We start from the raw sequence: 12,889 nt of genomic DNA on the forward strand, positions 1-12,889 counted from the left end.
GTACTGACACAATCCACTTGCCTTTTACACAAAACAGCAGTGGCTATGTTTATAGCACAAAAAAGGTGGAGAATGAGATTTTAACATTGAAAAATGTAGTGACAGCTTTTGAAAGCAGCATATCAGAAAGAATGATGATCTTTTAATGGGGATGCAGAGGTTGAAAGGAGACTGACATGTTGAAGTGAAATTGTATTAACACTCTTCTGTGGGATGTGCAGGTATGATTGACGCCTAGAAAAGGGAGCAGGAAAAAGAGAGAGTTTGGGTAATCATATCAGTGTGTGTGGGCATTTCATTCAAAGCCGAAAAATCCTAACCTCCCACACCTTCAGACGACGCCTCTTTCGACAACCGAGGTCACGCTAAATCAGACTGGGAATTGAATTGGCACTGCCCACACAAGCGAGGGTAAGTGCAAAATGTCAGTTGGTGTTCAGGGGAGGAAGTGAAGCCACATGAATACCGAAAGAGAGAGACTTCAACTCCCATGGGTCGCAATTAACAACACCTACCTCACTGCTACTGACCGCTTCTTACCGAACTGTAGTGAAACCAAGTTAAAAGTTGCTTGCCCCTTAGATGCTGGTTCAAACACAGAAAGATCATTCAAGCGCGATGAGAATTTAACGACCGAATGACCACAGGGCCACTGCAATGTATTGGTTGCTTTAAACATCGATTTTTACTGGCTGCATCTATCCAGACAGAGCCAGGGAGGAGACACTTAACACGGCCTCGTGAAGCAGAGCGCAATATATATACGCTTTTATGGATTTTAACAAGGAGACTTCTGTAATGAGCGACTGGTGGAATTCCCAGAGCTATTGAAATGTCAGGCAGGAGGAAGAGGAAACAACGAAAAAACTTTTCAAAACAGGCTTCAATTTAGAGCCGTAGAGAGAGGCTAATTATACATGCATATAGCTGAAAATGCCTTTATACTGTTCAGTCCTTCAAGTATAACCATGAACGTCTTTCTATCTATCTGCAAGCACAGAGAAATTTCTTATTCTTCCATCAGCACAGTGAAGAGGGGACTAAAGTAGTTTGATTGCCTTGCCCTGATTTGCACGGCTCTTCTAATAGCCCGAGTTAATGAGGGTTTTACGAGTGGTGTGATCACTTTATTGGGACGTGCGGCATCAATAGAAGCCTCTCTCCGCAATAGAGTTGGCTTATGAAGCTGCCCTTGCAAATTGACCTGAGGATTTATAAAGCAATTTTCAAAGGTCCCCAACCCAGCTATGTGCTGACAGTCACAGGCCCTGGAATTAGAACCTCATTGGATTTCACTTTTCATTTGAATAAAGATAAGTTTGGACACTGGAAGCCCTAAAAGTGAGGTCGCCGGTAATGAACTTCTTACAGGATCAAAGCCTGAAGGCTATTGAGATCTCTGACCTGGGAGAGAGACGTTCAGAGAGACATTTCCTCCAATAACAGAAGGTCAGACTGGCAATCAACTTCTCAGACAGCTTTATTTTTTCAAACAAAGGAAACGTATGTGCATACACTTTCAAGACATGAACAAACCCTGAGTGTGACTCATTCTCGGTAATAAGCCACAAAGGAAAGCTTCTCAAAAGATTTTTTTTTCTCCATGCTGACAAAATAAAGATGCCTGTGACAGTGTGGAGGGGGAAAAAAGAATTTAGTTTGATCCCAAGGCCTTATCATCACTTTCCAGACGTGACTAAAAAGGGTTTAGATAAGATGTGAAATTCTCCACCCTTTTCTCGTTCAGCCACTCCATATCTCCTTGTTTCTTGTTTAAATGACAAAACAGAACATCATCTTTGAGAATGGAGTCAAAGTTCAAAGAGCCATTGCAGCCCAGCCAATGATGAGCAGAGAGCCTCCAATTGGTGCTAGCTTGCTGAAGCTGGGGTCATTGGTTAAGGCCTGGTGGTAGAGGGGACCACAGAAGCAGCCCATGCCAGTGAGGAGGATTGTGCCCGCCTTATGGAAAAAAAATTGTGTTAATTTATGTGATTGCTTCCTTATGTTCATTCAATTCTCAATACAATCTCTGCTTAAGCTGTGGTGCTTTATTCAATTTATTTCAAATCATCCAAACCAACAGATATCCTGTTCCCATAGAGGTTGTCAAGTAAAGTAGAGCATAATGAGTATCACACTTCTGTTACTCTATTCATTCATTGGAATAATATTCAACAAAAATTACCAAAGGAAGAATGAGTTTATTGTGAGAATTTAAACTTATATAACGTTTTCAACATGATTCACCTGATGTCAGGTGTCAGATTTCATATCATTATGAGGAAAAGAAAACATATTTTTCTATTGATGGCCATTTAAAAGTAGCCATGAAATCTGATGAAATTATTCATTATTGTTTCACAGAATAACAATGCACAAAGTGCAGGGGACTTGTATCATCCTGTCCCTAAAGGGATTTATGTTATAGTAATGACTTTTTACAAGGCCACTTACCATATAAATTAATAAATGGACATACCATATTGATTTGAGTTATCTAGTATTTAATAATGTAAGAAACAAGAGACCGAAGAGGGATATAAGAGAAATGAAACCTCTATTAGGAAATCAGTTTCCTAGGACAACTGTCAATTATGCAGTTTAGAATCATTAGATAATATTTCATCAAAGAAGCACAATCAAATTGTCCAGAGAGCCATATCTTTGATAGGTATGAAAGACATAAGGGTATAATATATAAGATGAATTCAGATAAATTTGGGACACTTTTAGACAGCTAGGGGACTCAATTTTCATGATATCAGTAGTTATCATAACTACAATTTTAGTTTAGAGCTGAAACTGTTTATATAGTAAGAATTATGATGAGAGGTGTGATTACCAGAAGTGGTTTCCCACAGCGAGCAGCTCCTAACAACGCCAGACTGTGGTAGAAGTGGTACTTGTTTGCTGTTTCGTACAACTGAAGACACAAAAAGAACAGAAACATTCATAATGCTGCCTCTGGCTTAGCTGTTAATAATGTAGGTTACAAAAAAATCTACATTATTTGTGCATTATTACCCCACTATTTCCAGCACAACAAAAAGCATGTCATAAAAGTCATAAAAAGTTGAAATTATAAAATGCTAAGTCATACTTAAGAGATAAAAAGTAATAATTATGAGATATCATTATAAAGATGAAATTATATACTTGAAATTATAATACTAAGGCATAACTGAAATAAAATACCAAAATTATGATATACTAAGTCATATTTATGATCTCACTTGCGTCAAAATTGTCTGTCATAATGTCGACTTTTTATGTCATAATTATGATTTAACAAAGTATGTTTTTTTTTTTTCTTGAGGCGGAAATGGGCTTCTATACCAAAGTCTTCTGTGTAACTTACATACAATAATCCATTTTTTTAGGATAATTTTGACAAGATGAACAAGTGATAAAGACAGAATATAAATAGCCAAATACACTCACCTCTCTCTGGTAATCACTCGCTTCACTGTGTCGGAAGCCTGTCCAAGAAACACACAAACACACAAAAGAGTTGCAGAAAAGCTTCAAACTTTAAGGTAATGTTCACTAGCGTGGGCTCGGTCACGTTGCCCAATCGTGCAATATTTTCAGTCTTCTTAACGCGGCAATGTCATTACCCAAACAAAACACAATCGACCAGAAATGACACTTACCGTGAGCTCCATATGCACCTGCTGTGACTGCAAGAGCTCCAGATATCCCTGCTAGCCTCTGGACCAGCGAAGCAGCTTTCATGACTCCTGAAGTAACCAGTGAGCAACTGTAAAGACATACAGGAAACTGATGTCATTACGGATCTAACAGGAAGAACGACGCTATCTACTCGGAATTACGAACGTTGAGCCAAGATGGCGTCCAACAGCACAGTTGCACATCACGTGAGCTATTCGATTACGCTTATCACTCAGTCAAGTACATTGAGGACATTGATCAAATCAAGATCAAACACATTATATAATATTGTAAGTATAACAATTAGCATGGAATTATAATGAGTTTGTGTAAAATATTACACTGCGCAAATATATTATTTTTTCAGTCAAGGTCACAGAAACAACTAATTAGGTCTTAATAAACAGTCCTTTATATATGTATAATTTTCCCTCTTAGGTATGCAACCTCAGATTCTTTTGAATCCCCAACATGCGAATGCCTTGACCCCCATTCAACTGTTTCATCAAACAAGTTCCCTACCTTGACCGCCGACAGCCACCGCCCTGCATATTGTGGTTCATATGAATTATTAATAATCCGCTATTTCACTTCAAAAAGGTTATTAAATCTAATTCTCCTGGTTTAGGTTCATGCACATCTATATTTTACAAAAAACGCAGACTAGTGCAATTCTAAAGCTATGAAACCAATTATACTTTATACTTTTAGTACAACCAACACGATTTTTTTTTTTTTTTTTTTTTTCTGTGCACCTGTTTGGGGATTAAAGGGCATTTTTAAAGTTTGTGTACAATTTGTTGTAGGCTACTGAATCCGACACGTCGTCTTTTAGTGTCCAGTGAGGGGCGCTGTTTTACTTTGACTGTTGCCTTTCAAAACTGTGAGTCTGTGAGTGTACAAAATAAGCCCTTAATATATAGAAAATTACATTTTTAAAATCCTGTCCTTGAGTAAAAAGTTTTGGTCCAAATTTGTAATGAACACAAACTAATTAAAAAAACACATAAGTATTAGGCCCTAAATGTATTGTCTTGAGGTAAAGTAGGATGTAGATATTCTGACTGCAGTCAATAAAACCATTTATGTAATTTCTGTACGTTCCATACTCCATGCACACATTTTTGTGTGAGGGTTGAAAATACGAAATCATTGCCTTTGGGTATTTGTTCATTTGTTCAAAATCATTGCCTTTAGGTATTTGTTTTTATTGCAAATATAATTTAGGGTATACATTTCATGTCCATTAATGATAATTATATTTTTTTCTAACAATTCAGAAATGTCATATTTTATCAATTAAGAAAATGCATACTATAATATCACACCAATATTTTATGCATCCTGTTTGTTTGTTTGTTTTTGAAATTACCTTTATGTCCCTTAAATTACAGTTTTTCAGTGTCAAAATAATAGATAAAAATGTAAATGTCAAGATTATCTATATTAAATCTATTATTAAATCTATTTCTACAATATAAAAACTTTGGAAAAACAGACTGTGTTTAAATTTAATTTTCTTTCAATAAGAAAATATTTAATTTAATTAATTTCCGCAACAATTCTCTCAACTAACCAAACACCCCCTGAAAACTAAAAAATGGTTTATCCCAAAATCATTTGCCCAGCATCATGTGATGTCATTTTGTTCTGTGGCAGATATTTTGAACACATTATGGTAAATATCCTCTTTTTTTTTTTAAAATATTTTATTTTATCTCCAATAGCTTAATGTCAAGGACCATATTCATTTCCTGTCAACTATGTTGGATACATTGTTATGGTTTGCAATATTTTTTTTTATATAATTTTATTACAAATAAATATTAAAATGTGAGGTTAACATGATCAAGAAAATAACATTTGACAAGGCCTGCCATTGAAATTATGAGGCAAAATGGTGAAATTGTCAACTATGTTACCTGTCAATATGTTACAAAACTATGTTTTGACTGATTTACATTTTAAATATCTAGACTGCTGCTTTTGATATTATTACAGGGTATAGTTTACAACCACATGGACTTGTGGTTGCATGACATTGCACAACTATCAAAATTATCTTTAAAGTAGATGATAAAAATGTTCTTATCCTTAGTGACCATGCTGAGAATTTTATACAAATATCTGAAAAAAATAAAATTCTTAGAAGTCTTTTAAAATAATCACTGTATGTATGACAGAACAGACCAAAATAAGCATTGAATATTTGAGTCACTTAAAGTGTAGCACTCAATCAGTGTGTGTAGTGGCATATAGTTTGTCCGTAACATAACGGTTTTTTTTTTGTAATATCAAAATAGCATTTAATGATTAGATGAGCAGATATGTTATGCTGATAAAATAAATAAACTGAAACCAATAGTTGTTTTATCGAGAAAGCATATTGGGTTTTTTTTTATTACTTTTTTGCTGCTGTGAAATGTACCCTCAATTATAGAATGACTCAAAATATAATATAGTATGGTACAGCATATACATAGTATTTTTTAGGACTTTCCATAGACTTTAATCAGGGTAGCACCATATTTAATTTTTGACAGGAATGAAAACGAGGCTGTGGGGGATAGAATAACAGTGTGTTCAATGGATTGTATGGTTGTTTATCAGCATACCTGTTCAGCTGACGAAACATCTTTCAAAAAAAAAAAACCACAACAAAAAAAACCTCCATAAAACTGTTTTAAAATTTGCTCGTGCAAAAATTCCATGATCTAGGACATTTGTGCAGTGCATGCCATTGTAAAGACTATAAGTCTACACCCCACTGCCTCGTTTTCATCTGCGTTACATTCAGTATGCCATCTATCTTGAGAGGTCTATTGAGCATTGTTTATATTTACTGTAGCTAGCTATCACCTAAACATAACACTCAAACAAACCGTTTTTACATTTTTACAGTATGTTTTGTATGCCATTGTCTGGTCTCCGTGATGTAGGTGAATGCATATTTTACTGTTCTAGTGGGGAGATTTGGTCCCCAAAATGTAGGTAAACCCACTTGTAGATGAACCTCTTTGACAGTGCTGGTATATAAGATGATATTTGTGTGCTTGTTTCTGCTTTATCTGTGTACTAGTTTGCATACTCTTCCAAATCCTGCACTGTCATGTACAGTTCTCTTAATAGGCTGCATAATATTCTTTGTGCGTGTGGGAGCGAGGCAGTCAGGCAGATGCAGAGTGTTGTACAGTGTTTCAGAGTACATTAAGAGACTACAACTGACAGTCTGTTCCAGCAAAATGGCTTTTGTTTTCTCACTAGCTGTTTAGCCACTTACAGTAGACAAAATGACAAGCACAACCATGAAACATTCTAGCATTAAAACCACATGCACTTGATGCACCGTGGCTGTCTCTGTCAAGGCTTTCTAAACCAAACACCAGTTTTCATTGAAGCAATTCCTCCTGCAGTCTGTCTGTGTGTTTGCCAGGTTTCATCGGAATCCTCGTCTGACAAGGTCATTTCAGTTTGTTAAAAACTCAGAATCTATTTGGCTGCTCACCAACAAGACCAATGCAAAACTTAGAACAAGCCGCAGATGTCCAGTATTCCAAATCTGCTTTTTTTTATGCTGTCATCACATTCCAATCATAATAACAACAGAATACCACAATGTTTTATGAATATCCTTTACAGGGATAGTTTACCTGAAAAATAAAAATTCTGTCATCATTTACTAAAAAAATGATGTAAAAAACATTTCACTCAGAATCTGCTAGTAAATTATTTCACAAACAATTACAAAGAAATAGCAAGTAACACATTGATTTTAAACACAAAATTTTGAAGCAGAACAACTGAAATAGTATTTTCTTGTAAAATGTACTACAATAATCTTTGTTTTGTTTACAACTATGTTGTTTCAAACCTGTACGACTTCTGTGGAACAGAAAATAATATATTTTGAGAAATTTCTCAGTGTTTTTGTCCATACAATGGAAGTCAATGGTAACCAAAGCTGTTTGGTTACCAACATTCTTCAAAACACCTCCCTTTGTGTTGCGCAGAAGAAAGAAAAAGAGTGAATAAAGTATTCTATTCTATTCTATTCTATCCTACTGTTACTTTGATTCGACACTCTTAGAAAAAAAAAGGTTTAATGGGGTTCTATATAGAACCCTAGGGTTCTTGGCTCAAATTTAAAGGGGACTTATTATGCCCCTTTTCACAAGATTTAATATAAGTCTCCGGTGTCCCCAGAATGTGTCTGTGAAGTTTCAGCTCAAAATACCCCACAGATCATTTATTATAGCTGGTCAAATTTGCCCCTATTTGGGTGTGAGCAAAACACCCTGTTTTTGTGTGTCCCTTTAAATGCAAATGAGCTGCTGCTCCCGACCCGCTTTCCAGAAGAGGGCGGAGCTTTAACAGGTTGTGCTTCGGTTGCTTAACATCAACAAAGCTTGAGAATCTCACGCAGCCAAAATGATGATTGTCAGTAACGGTGTTCGGCCTTACATTGTTCGAATGTTTGAACAATGTAAGAAGCTTGTTGTGGTCCCTACCAGCCGTTTGTTGTAGTCCTTAAAAAGCAATCCCTGTAAAAGAAATTATCTCCCTTTGCATTGAACTTTGAGCGTCGTAACTTTGCAGATGTTGTTTATGCAACATTACACACTAACTAAAGTTAATAAAGTGAAATCCTAATCAAGGACCCCTTTAAAGAACCCTTTATGCCAAAAAGGTTCTATAAGGAGAAATGTCTTAAATGATTGTATGTTAATTTAAATTTTTTTCTAATGATAAAGTATGTTTACATGTTTTTTTAGTTCATAAAATGTAATCAAAATAAAAAGATGAATTAAAACAAAATGAATTAGGCTAATTAAAAATTAAAGGTGCAGTGTGTAAATTTTAGTGGCATCTAGCGGTGAGGTTGTGAATTGCAACCAATGGCTCAGCACCATGCTCACCTCTCCCATTCGAAGCACTTTTAGAGAAGATACGGTGGCTGACACAAAGACAAAGATTCTGTTGTCTGAGACAGCAGCCAGGCAAGCAATGAGGTTTCTTCTTACTTCTAACAAAAACGGGCTCTGCTTCTAATAAACCAGACGACTACTATTACTACTAGTTCTTCGAGCATATTCAACGTAGTGATGATGCAAGCTGCCTCTAAAAGCACCAACGAACATAGAGATGAAACACGTTCTGTAGAGCAGTTTGTCCATTTAGGGCTGCTGTAGAAACAAGCCTGCGCATAATGGCGACTTGACATGGAGAGGGGACCCGCGGTGTATGTAGATATAAATGGCTCATTCTAAGGTAATAAAAACATAACGGTTCATTATGTAAGGTCTTTATACACCACTCAAAACATAGTTATGTATATTATATTGCATGCTCTGTCAATAGATCCTCCTAAATTTTACACATTGCACCTTTAATAAATCCATAAAATGGTCCAATGATGGGAATCTCTAAAAGGTTCTGTACATGAATTCTGTACATATATTTCTATATAGAACCTTTTCGTCTAAGAGTGTATGATGCATGAATTCTGTGTTAACAAGTGGTTACTGTCATATGCAATGTGCAATATATTCAGCCTTTGTAAGACAGCCTCAGCATTGTGAATTCCACGATGCATGCATAAATCTTCATCCTTGAACATAGACAGCTTTCTCAAATACAGAGCTTCAATAATAGATCAAAAATGAGGCTCTCGCTCCCTCTCTCTTTGTGTGCGAGTGCAGCAGGTGTGTGGATGCAGCCCCCTGTATGCCGTTAAATTATAAAGAGCCCTTGCAGAGTTCAGGAGAAAACCCTGACCTCCAGTAACAGCAGGTTTGAGAGAGAGAACCACATGAGTTCTGCAGCAGAAACAACATGGCGCCAATTGCTGATTCCGAATCAGTGGATTGTTTTAGCACACGGTGTATGATTGGCGTAGCTTTGGTCTGAGATCAGCTTTTTCGGGTTAATCTTATGTGGGAATCGAGGGCTTGGGGATGCACTGTGACTTTCTCTAACTCTTACTTTTGCCAAGTCAGGGAGTGTCAGAGCAAGAGGAGATACCGGTTATCAGCAGGGATCAAGCTGTTGATAGATACTTGGCTGTCTTTCTGACTCTCTGGGCTTTAAGCTTAATACCACACTAACTTCTGTTTCTTAACTTCAGTGGTGGGAAACAAAGCTGATGAATCCATAGACTGTCTCAATGGATAGTAGCTTCTGTATATGATGTATATTACCACATATAGCTCACTGCTAACATTTGCACTGCTAAGTTCAACTAATTCACCGAATTAAATTAATTTAGTCATGATTTACTCATACTTTCTCATTACTTTCTTTTGTGGGACAGATTTTTTTTTTCGTCCAATGTCCGTACAAAGAAATGTTGTCCAATGTTATTTTGGACCCCACTAATTTTCAGAAGAAACAGTGAATTATGAATATTGTTAGTTCTGTGCTGAGTTGCTTTTGTTCCAAGTCACTTTGGGAAAAAGTGTCTGCTAAATGCGCAAATTTAAAATGTTTATAATATCTTCTTTTGTGTTCCACAGAAGAAAGAAAAAACAGAACTTTCATTTTTAGGTGAACTAACCCTTTAAAATCTATTGCCATCATCTGAGCCATGCTGCCAATTTCCACCAAGAAAATCCCTGGAGGCAGTTTTCCATCGGCATTCCCATTCATCTCAATAGCAGTTGCTCAGATGTTGCAGATTTGCTCATGGGAACCACAAAAGTTTTTGAGCCATTCACCCCAGTTATAAATGCCATGTGACTAATCAGTCTGGACCTGCATTGCAGCAGGAGCTAATGTGCACTAGCCAAACCTAGACCCCTTAATTACCACAGAAAATCATTTTGACTCATCCCTCAACTTGTAGAAACAACAGAAAATCATGTTTACTGTAATCAATAATGGAAGCCTTATAAACTTATTGGATGTCTTATTGGAAGAGAACAACCTTAACCTTTGCTCAGAGGCTTTGTAAGAAGACAGGTTTGGAAGAATTAGACGGTTTATGGAAATTTGTTTTTTTAAAAATTAAATCTTCAGGACCTTCCCTGTAAAACTTGGCCTTGACAACCATTTAAATTATGCCGGAGATTAAGGCATGCACACTGAGTGCATTGGAAATTCCAGTAATATACTCTGATCTAAGCACCGAATTGCACCGTTTGCACAAAGTATGCTAGCAGTAGTCAAAGTGTGAAATAGAAAGATGTTAGAGACAGCAAGAAAAAGATAGGGACAGTGATCAGCACAGTAATTAGCAAAGCTCATTAGGCTCATCTCCATCCTGCTTCAAAGGCAACTCATGCAAATTGACAGGATTTATCCACCAGCTCCATTTTGAAAAGTTCAGTGATGAACAGGCTTGTAGCTCTTACCTGCTTAGGAATGCCATAGGAATGTTTGTAATTAAAAGTTTCCCTATTTCATCCAAAATATTATGATCTTTTTTAAACTAGTCGATTGAGAATATTTAATATAGAACCACTAAGCAAATATGTATGTTATAGTCTTAATACAAGTCGATTTCTTAATATTTTTTTCATGTTTTTGAAAGAACTCTCTTATGCTTAATGCCAAGGCTGCTATATTTTATGACAATTACAGTAAAAACAGAAAAAAAATATTGCATTTTGAAATAACTGTTTTCTATTTTATTATGTTTTAAAATGTTATTTATTTCTGTGATGGCAAAGCTGAATTTTCAGCACCATTACTCCAGTCTTCAGTGTCACATGATACTTTAGAAATCATTTTAATATGCTTTTTTTGGTGCTCGAGTAACATTTCTTATTATTATCAATGTTGAAAGCAGTTATGCTTCTTAAAATCTTCATGGAAAGAGTGATAAAAAATGTTCAGGATTCATGTCTGTAAAAGAAAAAAGTAGACACTGCAAATTGTGTTCATCAATAGAGGTCCAAATTAGCACATCTTACTAGGCTGGTGATACAGCAGTCAGACAGCTGTTTTTCCGTGGTAACAATTTCATATTGCTATGCAACATGTCTTGTGGTCCTATGGATATTTGGATGGTTGCCAGTGACATATCGCAGAGCTGGGATTTGAAAAACAGACTGATTCATCTTCTTTTTAAGAGGCTGTTTGCAGGAGGTCATCATTTACATCATCTGACCAGACTCTGTGCTGCACACAGAAATAATGATGCCCCTGTTGAGTTCTCACCATCTCTAAGATAAATTCCAGCAGAATCTGAATTGATTTTTCAGAGATGATTGATGGGCTATGAGGGTCTTAAGAGAACCTCTTGAAGTTCAGATGCAGCCTCTCAAGCAAGACATTATATTCATTTAAAAAATGAGAACCGCCTCTCAGTCCCTTTCATCCAAACAGTGACTCTCATTAACAAGGTTAATTAAAAGAGGAGAGAGAGGTTGTATTGTTTCCTGGGGCAGTGGGCAGATCTCTGTCATGTGGATGTAGCTAATATTGTCCATGAGACTTCCACCTTCATATTCATCCACTTAAGCATCCATACATGTTTATAGACATGCACACAACCACCTAACCACCCACCCTATATCATATTACTACACACAAACACCCAGAGGGACACTCACGGATTTGGAGATAGACTTTAGCAGCACTGCTGGGCAACAATCAACACCTTGTTTATTCTGATAAAGAGACGAAAAAAGGGAGAAGAACAAGTTCCGCTGATTTTCACTGAGCCCCCTTTAGGGCAGATTCCCACTGCTGTTCGTCCTTGCCTTGTTAAGCTGGTTTCATGAGTGCACCACAAAACTCAGACAGAACTTTTGCTTCTGTAAATATTCATCTGATGGATGGGTAGACTCACTCCCCCATAAAGTGATATTTGAGAGTATATTTTGCACCTTCATGATCACTGATGCTTGTTTTGTTGCACTGGATCCTGCTGCTAGACTCTGTCTGCTCTATTTATTCTGCTCAGTAGAGCTGTACATTTCACTGCACCCTGCAGGTATACAGTATTGTATATTAATGCATATATTGTATTTCTGTACTTTCTGAGATTAAATTGTATATTTTGTGTGTTGTTAAACCATGCCTTTGATATGGAGCACTTTGGAGCAAACCCTCTAGTCAAATTCCTTGTAAGTGCACCGTTATTTGGCTAATAATCTAGAATCGTGGTTATGACAACCCAGTTTCACAGGAAAATGTATTTATTTTACAAGGTGGCAATTTCTTATGAATTTGTAAGTAAGCATGAAGATCCACCCCTGAACAACCGTCTCTG

The 12,889-nt window shown here is 36.5% G+C and overlaps 1 protein-coding gene across 1 annotated transcript; it reads right to left on the bottom strand.

Annotated features, from left to right (window-relative positions):
• Positions 1-1,462: 1,462 nt before the first annotated feature.
• tmem256 (transmembrane protein 256) lies at positions 1,463-3,837 on the bottom strand. The gene is made up of 4 exons (XM_051898694.1): positions 3,657-3,837; positions 3,445-3,482; positions 2,846-2,926; positions 1,463-1,962 (listed from the first exon to the last, which is right to left on the bottom strand). Exons 1-4 carry the CDS (start codon positions 3,736-3,738, stop codon positions 1,819-1,821), a joined length of 345 nt encoding a protein of 114 aa, XP_051754654.1. The 5' UTR covers positions 3,739-3,837; the 3' UTR covers positions 1,463-1,818.
• Between the last annotated feature and the right edge of the window lie 9,052 nt (positions 3,838-12,889).

Source organism: Ctenopharyngodon idella, chromosome 7 (assembly GCF_019924925.1).
Source record: "Ctenopharyngodon idella isolate HZGC_01 chromosome 7, HZGC01, whole genome shotgun sequence".
In the NCBI taxonomy this organism is placed as follows: Eukaryota; Metazoa; Chordata; class Actinopteri; order Cypriniformes; family Xenocyprididae; genus Ctenopharyngodon; species Ctenopharyngodon idella.